Source organism: Chelonia mydas, chromosome 9, assembly GCF_015237465.2.
Source record: "Chelonia mydas isolate rCheMyd1 chromosome 9, rCheMyd1.pri.v2, whole genome shotgun sequence".
NCBI lineage: Eukaryota > Metazoa > Chordata > Testudines > Cheloniidae > Chelonia > Chelonia mydas.
The window spans coordinates 970,571-986,046 of NC_057855.1; the positions used below are offsets into that span (position 1 = coordinate 970,571).

The 15,476-nt window shown below is 44.5% G+C and overlaps 1 protein-coding gene across 4 annotated transcripts in view; it reads left to right on the plus strand.

Annotated features, from left to right (window-relative positions):
- The window catches only part of ACAP2 (ArfGAP with coiled-coil, ankyrin repeat and PH domains 2), a 117,599-nt gene that overhangs the window by 18,968 nt on the left and 83,155 nt on the right, over positions 1-15,476 (plus strand). For all 4 annotated transcript variants that reach the window (XM_037909246.2, XM_037909245.2, XM_043523152.1 and 1 more), the window contains exons 2-3: positions 12,166-12,223; positions 13,436-13,555. In XM_037909246.2, the coding sequence (XP_037765174.1) occupies positions 12,166-12,223; positions 13,436-13,555 (178 nt within the window). The remainder of the gene's footprint in view (positions 1-12,165; positions 12,224-13,435; positions 13,556-15,476) is intronic.

The window sequence follows — 15,476 nt, forward strand, 5'->3', positions numbered from 1 at the left end:
CCTTGTCCTGTCATCTGCTATCACTGAGAATAGTCTAGATCCATCCTCTTTGGATCCATCTTTCAGGTAGTTAAAAGCAGCTATCAAATCCCCCCTCATTCTTCTCTTCTGTAGACTAAACAATCCCAGTCCCCTCAGCCTCTCCTCATGTGTTCCAGTCCCCTAATCATTTTTGTTGCCCTTCGCTGGACTCTCTCCAATTTATCCACGTCCTTCTTGTAGTGTGGGGCCCAAAACTGGACACAGTACTCCAGATGAGGCCTCACCAATGTCGACTAGAGGGGAACGATCACGTCCCTCGACCTGCTGGCAATGCCCCTACTTATACACCCCAAAATGCCATTGGCCTTCTTGGCAACAGGGGCACACTGTGTAGCATGCCTGACACAATTTTGGATACAACAGGAAAGTAACTGAAAACATACAAAAATTATTAGGATTCCAAACAGGAAAGTTAGGGCTCCCTGAAACAACCAGTTTCCTATGCCAGAGAAATTGAAAAGGTTACTTAGCCACTTCCATAAAGAACTTGGCTCTTCGTGGGGAAGATATGCGATTTGTTCTAAGTGGCTAGCATGAGCTATTACCTCACTGGTGTTGTCTGGTATATACACACAGCAGTCTTTTCCAATGAGACCACAAGTTCCTCCTTTTGCCGCCAGCACTATGTCCAATGCCTGACGGTTTTGGAGGGCCATCTGTCCGATTGCCCCTGTTTCTTTGGCCAGGGCTTTTAAACTTTCTCTGGTTTCATTTGCCATTATTTCAACTAATGCTTGTAACCTTAAGAGCCTTTTTGCATGGTGTATTACTCCCCCTAATGGTATTAAGGAACCGCCAATGGCCTCTTCCCAGGTTAAGGGGCTTATGTTATTTACACACCACTGGGCATCTGTTAAGTCCCTTTTTCGCCTGAAATTGTGGAGGCGTTCTCGAGGGAAGGTTCCTAGTACTCGGAATTGTGGGAAGAGTCGGGCGGGATAACAGATTCCTGACCAATTAGCTGGTAGTGCGGTATAAGCTCTCGTCCCACACACCCAATGATGGCCTATTAAGGCCCGGAAGGGTCGGTTGCACCCATTTGTTATATAGGTGTTTGCAAAGGAGGAGTAATATCCCCCAAAGGGTACAGGGTAATTCTTACGAGGAGTGGTGTTGTTTGCATGACATTGTATTGTTTTCACTAAGGTTACTGTAGGGGGAACATGAGATTGATTTCTCTGTTTGATCCCAGGTTGAGAAAAAATTCATATCTCCGTACCCGGCCCGCCACTTTTTAGTTTTGTTTGAATAATCCCATACGCCACTGACCACAATATGCTGAAGGCAACGGCTTTTCCCCAGATCCAGCCCTGTCCTATTACACACCCGACACCAATGACCTTTTCCCTCCACCACACTTATCCATTTAGATGCATTTATTCCCACCGCTTCCCAAGTGTTTTTGCTGTTCCATATTTTGTTAAACGGATGAGGCCCTCCAGTGAGGTCTGGGGACTTGAGTGAGATAGCCAGGACAAGAACACCAGTTTGAGAGTGGACTGGGATGTGGCTGCGCAGACCCAGCAATTAGAAATATTAAGGGTCTGAGCTATCCACACCTGCTGCTGGATGAAAGAATTGTCATCATGGTCTCCCCAGACTGTAAGATACCAGCAGCCAAGGAACAGGCAGAGGCGCTTGTTGGAGGCAAGGCTCTTCTGGTTCTGACAACCTCAACTGAGGGAACCGCAGTCACGGTTTTACGCCCACCAGGCAGTAAGCGCTAGGCTCGCAACTGCTTTTTTTGTTCATCGTCTGCTTCTGGCAACCCTTACGAGAGCGTAGATTGTAAGGTATTGCAGACTGTTCCTCTGCGTCGTCTTCTGGAGTCAAAATTGACTCTGCGTTGTCCTGAGGTGATGAGTGGTTCTCTGGGGATGGTGCCTTCTTACACTGTGAAGCATGTATCCACGCTGCGATGCCAGATAGTTTGACAGCCGTCTGTGTAGTAAGCAGTACCTGATGAGGACCCTTCCACCAGGGCTCTAAGGCGTGCTTTCGATGATGGCGCCGTACGTAGACCCAATTGCCTGGCTCGAGGTTGTGGCAAGCGTTGGAGGTGTGTTCCGTGGGCCAGGCTGCTCGAACCTGTGAATGGCAGTGACTTACAGCTTGCATTAGTCCATTGCAATACTGAAGGAGCGCACTGTGAGTCAAGTTAAAATCTGGAACGGGAGTAATGGTAGTCATAGCTCTCACAGGGCATCCCATAACAATTTCAAAGGGACTTAATTTATGCCTTTGGGATAGAGTGGATCTCATGTCCATAGGGGCTAATTGTAAGGCTACTGGCCAGCTTAATCCTGTAGAGTCAGAAATTTTAGCAAGCTTATTCTTAAGTACACCATTTCGTCTGTCAACTGCACCTGCACTCTGTGGGTGGTAGGGACAGTGCAACAGGTGTTTGATATGCAATATACAGTCCAGGTGTTGAACAAGTTGTCCAGTAAAATGTGTACCCCAATCACTGGACAGAGTAGCAGGAATTCCCTTGGCAGGCATAATATGATTTAACAAACATTTGGCAATAGACAGTGAGTCATCCTGGCGACAAGGAAAGGCTTCAATCCAACTAGAGAATAAACATACCATAACCAATATAAATTCATATTGTTGACACTTAGGCATTTGTACAAAATCAACTTGCCAATGCAAGAATGGTGCTTGAGGCAGGCCCCGGAACCCCTGGGCCACTTTTACAGGTTTACCAATATTATGGCTTTGGCAAATGGTACAGGCTGCACAGTGGCGGGCTGCAAAAGAGCTAAAATGGGGGGCCCACCATCCTGTCTTAGTTACAGCAGAGACCATCCCCTCCTTTCCGACATGCAAAACACCGTGTAGCAGGGTGGCCAGAAACGGGTAGAATGAAAAGGGGGCTACAAAGGCGCCAGTAGGCAAGCGCCAAAGAGAATCGAGATGTAGAGAGCAACCTTGGGCAACCCAGGATTCTTTCTCGGTTTCTGGGGCACAGTCTTGGAGCAGGATGAGGTCAGTGAGGGACGGCAGTGGTATAGAAACAGAAAGGGAACCTAGAAATGCATCTGGGGAAGGTTCTATGGCAGCAGCATGTTTAGCAGAGGCGTCAGCAAATGCGTTACCCTTAGCAACATCAGTATCCGCCATTGAGTGGCCAGGGCACTTAACAATAGCTAGGGCAGACGGAAGTAAAACTGCATACAGAAGGGCAGCGATGTAGGGCCCATTTTTAATAAGGGAACCGGCAGAGGTAAGGAAACCCCGAGTTTGCCAGAGGGTACCAAAGTCATGTACAACCCCAAAAGCGTAGCGGGAGTCAGTGTAAATGGTGGCGGAGCATCCCTCCGCCAAAAAGCAGGCACGGGTGAGGGCAACTAATTCAGCGACTTGTGCTGAGGTTAGAGAAGGTAAAGGCGCAGCTTCCTGGGTTTCAGAAAGTGAAACTACAGCGTATCCTGCAAGGAGACGACCTTGGCCGTCTCGAAAACAGGAACCATCAGTAAATAAAACAAGGTCAGAGTTAGGGAGAGGGACATCAGAAAGGTCAGAGCGCGGGACGGTGACAGCAGACACAGTTGCAAGGCAGTCGTGGAGATCACCGCCACTAGACAAAGGAAGGAGAGTGGCAGGGTTTAACTGAGAACGCTTTATGGTGATATATGAAGCTGATAGTAGTAAAAGTTCGTACCTGGTAAGGCGGGCAGAGGAGAGGTGGCCTTTGTTATGTTGTAGCAGGAGAGTTTCTACAGAGTGAGGGACCAGGAGGGTAAGAGGAGAGCGGAGAACAAGGGAATCAGATATTTCGACTAGGCGCGCTGCAGCAGCCACAGCACGGAGGCATGGGGGTAAGCCTTGGACAACAGGGTCTAAAGTGGCAGAGAAATAAGCCATTGGGCGGTTCTTTTCCCCGTGCATCTGAGTGAGAACTCCGTGCACAACCAGCTTGTTCGTGGCAGAAAAGGGTAAAAGGCTTAGAATAGTCAGGCAGCCCTAAGGCGGGGCAGAAGCCAAACCCTGTTTGAGGGAAACAAAGGCAGAATTGGCCTCAGGGGGCCACGGCATGGGGTCAGGCACAGAGAATCGAGTGAGTTCCTGGAGAGGTTTTGCAAGGGAGGCATATTGGGGAATCCACTGTCTGCAAAATCCAGCCATGCCTAAAAACTGCCGGACCTGGCGTGGGGAGCGGGGTCGGGGAAAGCTAAGGATAGCTTGGACACGGGTGGGAGAAAGTGCATGGGAACCCTGGGAGAGGAGAAAGCCAAGGTATGTGACAGAAGCTTGACAGAGTTGTAGTTTAGAGTGAGAAGCTTTGACCCTTATTTGCTAGGGCAGTAAGGAGCACTAAAGAGTCAGTTTCAGAGGCAGACAATGAAGGGGAACAGAGGAGTAGATCATCTACATATTGGACTAGCGTGGACCTGGACAGGAAAACAAGGTCAGCAAGGTCTCGGGCTAATGCTTGGGAAAAATCTGACAGGCTTTCAGTATACCCCTGGGGCAGTGTGGTCCATGTGTACTGTTGCTCCTCGTAAGACAAGGCAAACAGGAACTGGGAGTCAGGGTGAACCGGGACAGAAAAGAAAGCAGAGCACAAATCAACAACAGTAAAATGAGTTGCATCTGGTGGGATAGAAGCCAGAATCGTCGCTGGGTTAGGGACAATGGGAAAGGCAGGTATGACAAAGCGGTTAATGGCCCGAAGATCCTGAACAAACTGCCACGATTTACCATCAGCTTTTCGAACTGGGAGGATAGGGGTGTTACAGGGGCTGGAGCAGAGGATGATAATGCCTTGTTCCCGCAGGGCGGTCATGACTGGAGCAATTCCAGCCTATGCTTCGGGGTTTAAAGGGTATTGAGACAGGCGAGGCAGAGGTTTGGAGGAATCAACAATAATGCAGACGGGGTCAGTATGTAAACGGCCTACTTCAGATGGGTGGGTTGGCCACAGAGAGGATGGGACCTGTGAAATTAGGTGTTCAAGGGACGGGACCAATGGGTAGCAGGGGACCGGAGTGGAAAGGGGAGTTTCAGACAGCAGGGAGGCTACAGAATCACTCAGAGAGGACTGGGGGATTTGTAAGTAGACACCATCCGGGGAACAGTAGATGGTACAGCCAAGTTTACATAACAGGTCCCGACCCAAAAGGTTCACCGGAGTGGAATCCGAGAGGAGGAATGCATGGTCTGCGGAAAGGGGACCAACCTGGACTGGTAGAGGTTTTGAAAGGGGGTAAGGGGTTGGGACTCCCGTAATGCCCACAGCGGATATGGTTTTTTCGGAGCGGGGAACCTCAGGCAGGTCGACAGTACGAACTGCAGAGAGCGAAGCTCCCGTATCAACAAGGAAAGGGAGAGAAAGATCATTAATAGTCAAAACACATTCACCCGTGGGAGTGAGAGGTAGTAAAGGAGCTAAAATTTCCTGAGGTTCCCTGGTGTTCTGTCATTGCTGTGGGACAAAGTAAGTCTGGGGACTGTCGGGCTGTGCCAACGGGGGGTCTAACTGGTTGTTTACAGAGCTATTAGGCTGGCGCGGACACTCAATTTTCCAGTGTTTGGGTTGTTTACAGTAATTACAAACACCCCCAAAACCCGAAAATCCAGTTCCACGTCCCCCACCCTGGTACTGTTTACCTTGCCCTGAATAATGCTGTATTTGCAGGGCCATTAGCTTTTGGGCAGATTGTTCCTCCTTTCCCTTTAGAGTGCAATGGCAGTGTTCTGCCAGTGATTGCAATTTATCCATGGTTTCAGTTTCCTACCCAACACTTATTTGCTTTAGCATACTGCCAATAGCAGGTAGGAGGCCATTAACAAACGCATGAGCCAGGGCGCCCTTCCCATTTTCACTCGGTTGCTGTATACCAGAATGTTGCAGAAAAACATCAGTCCGTCGGGTGTGATAGTCACTCGGACTTTCTCCCTGTTGCTGTTTACAGTAATGTATGGCTGTCCAGTTTGTTTTTGGAGTCCATACTCGAGGGATGGCCTCATGTAGGTTTTTAGCTCAGTCTTTACACTTTTTCCGGTATTCAGCATCAGGACCGGTGTCTGGTAAAGCTGAATGGCACTCACTGATGGGCCAATTGGCTGCTGTGAGCCATTTTTCACGCTTGCTAGGGGTTCCAAGTAGCTTGCACAGCTGCAGGAGGTCTGCCTCAGATGGTTCATAGGTGTCGCACACTAACAAAAATTCCTCTGCAAATGTGGTAGGATTTTCCAGGGGCTTTGGAAAGCCTTTTACAATTGAAAGGAGCTCTGTACGAGTCCAGGGTTCATAGCTCCAAGTGAGACCCTCTTGTTGGCCCCCAGTATGCAGGATTCGGAGGGGAGCCTGGATAGGTTTAGAGCCAGAGCGTAAGCGTTGGGCCCAATCAGTGTCCAGGCTATCTTCGTACGTATGGGGAAAAACAGAGGAGTCAGGCAGACTGGAGGGTTTCGGGGGAATGGGGGGTTTTTCTTTACGGGTCTGAGTGGTACCGGAGGAATGGGCCTCGGCAGTATTGGACGATCCAGACTGGTCTGAACTGGAGACCCCTGGGAGTTGTTGTGACCGCCTGTTGATCCGATGCAAGGATGCCAGGCCAATTAATGCATCTTCCTCATCGTCATCCCCAGAATTTAACAAGGTTTTTTTTTCATCCTTTCCCACAATGAGATGGGAGTATGAAGGGGGATGGGATCGATCCTGGTTTTCTCGGAGAACGGGATAAAGGGGAGTGCTCGGTCTGGCAGCGGGAGAGGAGGCTTCTAATAAAGCTTTTAACTTATCATTTGAATCTTTGAGAGAGGCAAGTTTTGATTCTGTCCACCTATGATTTGCCTCTTCCCACCACTGCATGAAACAATCAACCTCTCCTTTTGCCACTTTAGTTTTAGGTTGGCCGAGTTTGTCGTTTAAGACGTCTACTCGGTCTTTGTCCCAAGATCCTAACAGTGGCCACTGAATTTTGAGATTCTCCTGAGTTAGCCTAGACCATTTTTCCAGTAATTTACAGGAGTCCGGACCCTTCCTAAAATACATAAAATGAGCTGGTGTTCCTTTAGGGAACTGTCCGACTTAGACATCTGGTTACCCATACAGGAGGACTTTACACACCAATCCCACAAGAAGGAAAGTCGGGTTCGTCAGAGCGATGCCCGGTGCAACACACAAAAGGAGCCCACAGGCTACTGCCTCAATCGCCCTTGCTTTCACACCAAGGGTTTTACCCAAGGTGCGGTGCGGCTGCGATAGTGCAGATTTCACTCACTCAGACCGTGGGGACAGGAACCCTTTGGTCAGCCGATCCCCGGATGGAGATGGCGCCCGGACTCAAACACACCACAGGGAGGACGGATAGACAGAGACAAGACAGTCCTCAGTCTGGACAAAACACAGAAATAATTACCTGACCAGATTCCTGATGTCAGATCCCGGGATCCCTACCAGAACAGAGTGGGAACCAACAGGTTTGGTGGTGTAGACTTCACTGTGGTCGTGCACCCTTTCGTTCTGGCGGAGGACCGCTCGGGCCAGGTGCCGGCTTGCCCCGGCCGTCCTAAGAATGGTCAGGAGTCACATGGCCCCAGTGAAGACAGTTGTCATCTCGGTGGAACCTCCAAATTGTCAAAGTCAGATTCAAGACTCTCAAAATTAGTCAGACCACTCTGTTTATTAGCAAAGCGCTTTGCCAATGCATCCAGATATGTGAGCCTCCTGCAAAAGCTCAAGCTAACTTATTTAAACAGATAAGGGAAAGCCAATTTAACATAAGAGACAAGAGGAAGCAGAAACTGACAAATATACATACGTATCTTATTTGCATACTAACGTTTACCAATCTCCTAGCTCAGTAGGAGCTCTAAGTTAATTAGTTTGAGGACCCATTGTCTCACACTCCTTAATGTTTCTCTTCCTGACAACTATATTTCAACAAACCCTTCAAGCAGGATTTCTTTAATGAATTATAATTTCAATATAATTCATTCTACTTTCACACCATCTTATTCTCTATCCCTTTTTTAATGATTCCTAACAACCCGTTTGCTTTTTTGACTGCTGTTGCATACTGCTCGGACGTCTTCAGAGAACTATCGACGATGACGCCAAGATCTCTTTCCTGATTAGTTGTAGCTAAATAAGCCCCCATCATATTGTATGTATAATTGGGGTTATTTTTTCCAATGTGCATTACTTTACATTTATCCACATTAAATTTCATTTGCCATTTTGTTGCCCAATCACTTAGTTTTGTGAGATCTTTTTGAAGTTCTTCACAGTCTGCTTTGGTCTTAACTATCTTGAGCAGTGCAAGAGAAGAGGTCACTCATTTGCACCAGACATCATGCTCCCTTCAACTGCTGCTCTGGTTTTGTTTTGCCTGCTTGGGTTTGACTAGCTCAGGAGGTTACAAATGTTTCATGTTGCATGAGTGAGAATCAAGACAGTAGAGTTGTTCCCTTAGTCCTAGTGGCAAACCAGTCTGTTAGAGACTACAGTGGCTCAAAGTCCTAACCCCACATCCTGCTTCTTTCTGGAAATTCACTCACTAATGGACAAGCATTCCTGGTACTCAACTTTTGGTCTTGTTTTATGACTACTTCCCATGTTAGAGTTTTGACTAAGTATGGGGATTACGTCTGAATTAGTTTTTATGAGGTTTAAATGATCCCTGCCCCAGATGCCTTATAGTGTAGAAAATGTGCCTGCTTTAGTTTGCATCGCCTCCCTTCTGGCAACTAAAAAGAGAAAACAAATCTTTTGTTAGTATAACAGTCTGAGATGAGCTGTTCTCAGTGTGTTCTCTGATATGGCAATAATTCATTCTTTTCAAGTAGCTTGGAAATTCATTGATACGCTGCTACTACTACATTCCTTGTGCAGGAAGGACAGCCCATTCCATTGTCTTCCCTCATATTAACGCGTTGTGGGCCTGATCTTGCAAAACACACATGCATGAATGCAATTTTACTCAGATAAGTAATGTTAGGAGTGTGTTTTCAGGATGGCACCCTCACCTGGCAAATGTACTGAAGAATTAATTCATTCTTTTTTTTTTTTATTTGCTGTCTAAACATCTAAATACCTGTTCAGTTCTTCCTTTCTGTTTGACCCTAATCCCAGCTCTCCTTTGAAAAACAAGTACCTACTGTAGAGACCAGATGAAAATGAATCCCTTACGAGCAGGAGGTGGAAGGGAGCGATCAATGACTCTGTCATACCTGAAATCCTGCACGTTCTAATGCTGGAGAACACGTTTTTTAGATTTAGAGAGAGTAGTGCTATAGATGTACCACATCCTGTGATGTGTTGAGAGCCTCCCATTGAAGCCGCTGAGGGTAATCAGCAATACCTTACAGAACTGGACTCTAATAAACTTGCCAGGGTTTAGGACTTCTAGCTCTGTATTTCTTGGTCTCTGTGAACAAATGTGAATTGGAGGAAGAGCTACCAAAATTTGTAAGGAAAATGGAAAATTCCAGTGTACTAAAACGGAGCAAAAGGCTGGATCTTTAGGTGTTAAGTGAAATTATAGAACACTGTGTAAATGTAGGTGAAGAGGGGGTGAGACCAGGATGGTAGATTGTGTAGCTTGAGAGCTATATTGCCATAAGACAAGCACTGGTGCTTGACTTTGTCATAGATGAATAACTGAACAAAAGCATTTGACTTTATCTTGCTGAGGATTACAGCAGAAAACGGTGCAGTGTAGGCTTATCATTCTGAGAAGAGCAAGATTGAGAGAAGGAAGATGCTGGGTTTATACCAGAGAAAGTAAATGAGCAGATTTTCATGATGCAGCATTTATTGCTAGAAGTGGAAGGATTCAAAGTCCCAGGCATTAGACTGAGCAATTCTAATATGATAAACTTTTTGCAAACCTCCCTTAATCTATAAAGCAGTTCTCAGTGCTGCATGTTTCAAGTACCAGTGATCTTTTTCTAAATTAAATTTTAAACCTCTCAAAGGGGAGGTGGGACCACCACATAAGCCACTCTGGTCATAAAGTAGGTTTTAGAAATGCCTTCTCCAAGCAGCTTGTATTAGCTCACATAAATATGAAAGAAAAACAGAATCTGACTAGACTTGACACAAGACCTAAAAGTGTGTCATCTGGTATTTTACTACAAAGACAAATACATTATTGTGTACATTGGAGGAGATGGTATGATGGGATAACATGGTTTTGGTAATTAAATATTCATGGTAAATAGGCCCAATGGCCTGTGATGGGATATTAGATGGGGTGGGATCTGAGTTACTCAGGAAAGAATTTTCTGTAGTATCTGGCTGATGAATCTTGCCCATATGCTCAGGGTTTAGTTGATCGCCATATTTGGGGTCGGGAAGGAATTTTCCTCCAGGGCAGATTGGAAGAGGCCCTGGAGGTTTTTCATCTTCCTCTGTAGCATGGGGTAAGGGTCACTTGCTGGAGGATTCTCTGCTCCTTGAAGTCTTTAAACCACGATTTGAGGACTTCAGTAGCTCAGACATAGGTGAGAGGTTTTTTGCAGGAGTGGTGGGTGAAATTCTGTGGCCTGCGTTGTGCAGAGGTCCGACTAGATGATCATATTGGTCCCTTCTGACCTAAATATCTATGAATCTATGAATCATATGTGATTTTTTTGATTTTTCAGTCTAAATTTCACCTTTTTAAAAGCTCATCCTCTAATTGTTTATTGAATGATGATACAGGGTGATTGGCACTGTCTGAGATGCACAATATAGACAGTCCCTGCCCCCCCCCAAGAATTTAAGCTTCAGTGTGTCACATGATTCCTCTCATCCTTTGGTGCTATCATCTTCAAATGTTTGTAGGCAGTTGTCAAGTTGCAGTGGGGGAGGTTTAGATTGGATATTAGGAAAAACTTTTTCACTAAGAGGGTGGTGAAGCACTGGAATGGGTTACTTAGGGAGGTGGTAGAATCTCCTTCCTTAGAGGTTTTTAAGGTCAGGCTTGACAAAGCCCTGGCTGGGATGATTTAACTGGGAATTGGTCCTGCTTCGAGCAGGGGGTTGGACTAGATGACCTTCTGGGGTCCCTTCCAACCCTGATATTCTATGATTCCCTTAGTCTAGTGGTTCCCAAACTTTAACAACCTGTGAACCCCTTTCACTAAGATGTCGTCTCGTGAACTCCCTCCTGAAAATGAATATTTCCAGGGATTTTCTCCTTTACCTGAGTATAAATTATAAAAGCAGTGATCTTGGAAATATAAAATGTTGTTTTTATGACATGCTTATTACACACTATTATGATTACAGTATTTTTATTACATTATGAAAACAGCAGTACTCTTCCAAGATCTCACTTTCGTAGCTTGTATCACTTTAAATAAGCCTGTTATAAGACAAGGCTCCTATGTTTCATCAGTGGGTATCAGATGTGGAATAGCATGAAGGTATTTAAGAAGCCAACTCAGAGTTCCTCCTACACAAGCATTCATGTCTTGAGCAGTCCAGGAAAACAATGCATGTTACACCAAAGTTTAAACTTGTTCTTCATAATAATTTTAAAAACAATACCAGATGCCTATTTATTTAATTTTAAAAACATCAAAAAATATCCACCTCCCTTTCCATTTCTTATAAGTAGTCTTGAAGTTTAAATCTCCTCAGTGTGATAGATATGCTTGCTTTGATCTGCTTAGCTCTTGGAAGTCCAGGAGCTCCGGGCTGCTGGCCCCATGCTACCTGGGGTTCCTAGGGACAGCTCTGTCCGCCATTAGAGAATTTTTTCCTGGGAAACCCCTGTAACATTTCGCAAACCCCCCAGGGGTTCATGAACCCCAATCTGGGAACCACTGCCTTAGTCATTGCTTAGCCAAGCTTATACATATGTAATATTTTTCATAAATCAATTCCACCAGCCCTTCTTCCCCAAACCAGCCAACTTGTCACTCTTTTTCTGGTAATGTGGTGCGCATTCAGTTAGCAAGGGATTAAGCATGTCGCCTCCTTTGTGCTCCATTATAACCCATGCTAGTCTAAACTGTGTTCTTAAGCATTCAAGTCTGCATGAAACTGTGGACTCATGAAAGCTCTTAATATGAGCAACTGAGACCTTGTGCTAAATCAAGAGAATTTTTAAAATAAAAGATGAAGTGTATTTTCTGTGTAAAGTCTTACTTTCCAATATATTGTTTTTAACTTTGCAGGGCTGCTTTAGAGGAAGTGGAAGGAGATGTGGCAGAATTAGAACTGAAACTTGAAAAGGTAAGATGCTTAAGTTGATTGTGTACACTTTGAAAACTTAAAAAAATTCAGATGAACAGGATCAAATAAACCTATTATTCTGCTTCTGATTCTCTGTGGCAACTGTTGCAGTGCTGATGTTCTGTTGCAATTAATGTTATGTTAGGATGTACCTGATACATTCAGCAGCACAGTCGTTCATTTTCTATGACCTGCTTTTTGTGTTAGGCACAGTCAAGGGGTTAAGTACTAAACCAGATTTGGGATACTAGTCACAGCTATAGATAAGCAAAATTGTAAATTTTGCATATAATAAATGGTTTCAGAAGCAATAGAACTAAGGTTAAAAGTATCAGATTGTTGCTAAATCTATTTAATAGACAAAAGGTGGGTTGTTGCTGAAAACAAGAGGAACTTTCCACAAGGTCACTTAGCACTATTGTATCTCTGCTGTTGTCTTGAAGTGCAAGTTACCCATTTGAATTCCAGTGCTCGTCGTCACTAAGCATTTTGCAATTACATGTATTTTAAAAATAAATTGACTCCTCTTGGCCATCACATCACCTTTAACTGATTCTACTTTTACTGAGTTTTCGTGCTATTTTAATGTGAACCTTGCAAACAAATACATTTTTCTTTGCATTATTTTAATCTGTAACTTTTTTTTAAAAAGCGCCCAGTACTTCCCCTTTCCACGTGACCGGGATGTCTCCATTCACTGCTTCTCTTGATCTTCCAGTTCTTTTATAAACACTATCCTATTACTGTATGAAAGTATAATAGGAGAAATTCTTTCCTCTTGCATGCATGGTGGGTAATATGCTCCTCTTTAAATCAGTTTCATATTGCTTCCTTCTGGTTTGTTACAAGTCTGAGATTCACACATAGTTGTAGATTAGAAACAACTGGCTCTAATAATGATACTGCAAAAGTAAACTTTCTCTTTTTTTAACCTTTATTGGAACTGTAGAAGTTCCAGCTGCAGTCAAGTCAGAGAGAGCAAAAATCAATCAAGGTGATGTGAAAGCAACAACTAGGCATGAGGTGTAGACTAAATCTGCTACAACAACTTGGCTTATCTAATGGGTCAAAATAACTACTGCACCTGTGTATGATCGCTTGCTATGTACCTATAAAGGTTGTCTTTCACAGGAAATTAACTTTGAAATTCTGTGTAACAAAGTAACTGAAATTTTTTTTATTTACCATGATCATTTTCCCCCCTCCCTTTAGCTAGTAAAGCTTTGCATTGCGATGATCGATACTGGTAAAGCTTTTTGTGCTGCCAACAAGCACTTCATGAATGGAATTCGAGACCTTGCACAGTATTCCAATAAGGACGTAATAGTTGAGGTAAGTGTTTGGGGGTTAAATATTTAAAAGGTGGAAACATATAATAATTTAAGTGGGAGCAAGTGTTGGAGAAATCTTTCATTTACAGTATCACTCATTCTTGCTACTTCTATACAAACTTACTTAACCATCACTGGCACACCTGTCTTGATGAAGAGGCTTCATTCCAGGCCATGGCACAATCTCCTATTCAGTTTTGGGTTCTGACCTGCACTGGAGATTGGGTTGTGCCACAAAAAAAATATTCTGGGACAGGGTTCTCAACTTGGGGGGTGCGGAACAGGCATGATGGTCACAATCACTGTGCCCCTTCCTATGTAGGGGGTTGGGTACTGGTATGGAAAAGCTAGAGAACCACTGGTCTAGGTTTGACTACAATAAACCACAAAATAGGTAGCATCAGTTTAGATCATGGGTCTGAGATAAAGCACTTTTTGTAAATAAAATACTCCCCTGGCCTACCTTTGCACTGCACTGGGCCCATTTCAGCAGAGGCATAACTTCAAATTCAAATGTTGTCTGGTACAGCTAAGTTCTTTAGTCTGGTAAACTGGTATAACTTGTCGTAGAAAATATACAAATTTTGTTCTATGGAATTCTGCATAAAATTCCTTTTTTTAAGTGTGATTTTTGTTTTTCTTCCTTCGCCCCCTTAATTTTTGACTTGCTATTTCAACTAAGGGCTTGTCTACACGTACAGCGCAGGGGGCAGCGACAGCATTGCAGCTGTGCTGCCGTAGCACTGTAGTGAAGATGCTACTATACCGACGGGAGAGCTGCTTTGGTTGGCGTAGTTAATCCACCTCCCTGAGAGGCAGCAGTTATGTCGGCCGGAGAAACTCTCCCTTCAACGTAGCATAAGAACATAAGAATGGCCATACTGGTCCATCCAGCTCAGTACCCCGTCTGCCGACAGTGGCCAATACCAGGTGCCCCAGAGGGAGTGAACTTAACAGATAATGATCAAGTGATCTCTCTCCTGCCATCCACCTCCACCCTCTGACAAACAGAGGCTAGGCACACCATTCCTTACCCATCCTGGCTAATAGCCATTAATGGGCTTAACCTCCATGAATTTATCCAGTTCTCTTTTAAACCCTGTTATAGTCATAGCCTTTACAACCTCTCAGGCAAGGAGTTCCACAGGTTGACTGTGCGCTGAGTGAAGAAGAGCTTCCTTTTATTTGTTTTAAACCTGCTACCCATTAATTTCATTTGGTGGCTCCTAGTTCTTATATTATGGGAACAAGTAAATAACTTTTCCTTATTCACTTTCTCCACACCACTCATGATTTTACATACCTCTATCATATCCCCCCTTAGTCTCCTCTTTTCCAAACTGAAAAGTCCTCGCCTCTCTAATCTCTCCTCATATGGGGGCTGTTCCAAACCCCTAATCATTTTAGTTGCCCTTCTCTGAACCTTTTCTAATGCCAGTATATCTTTTTTGAGATGAGACCACATCTGTATGCAGTATTCAAGATGTGGGTGTACCATGGATTTGTATAAGGGCAGTAAGATATTCTGTCTTATTCTCTATCCCTTTTTTTAATGATTCCTAACATTCTGTTCACTTTTTTGACTGCCGCTGCACACTGCGTGGACGTCTTCAGAGAACTATCCACGATGACTCCAGGAGATCTTTCTCCTGATTAGTTGTAGCTAAATTAGCCCCCATGTTGTATGTATAGTTGGAGATTTTTTTTCCAATGTGCATTACTTTACATTTATCCACATTAAATTTCATTTTCCATTTTGTTGCCCAGTCACTTAATTTTTTGAGATCTCTTTGAAGTTCTTCACAGTCTGCTTTGGTCTTAACTATCTTGAGCCGTTCCGTATCGTCCGCAAACTTTGTCACCTCACTGTTTACCCCTTTCTCCAGAACATTTGTGAATAAGTTGAATAGGTTTAGTCCTAG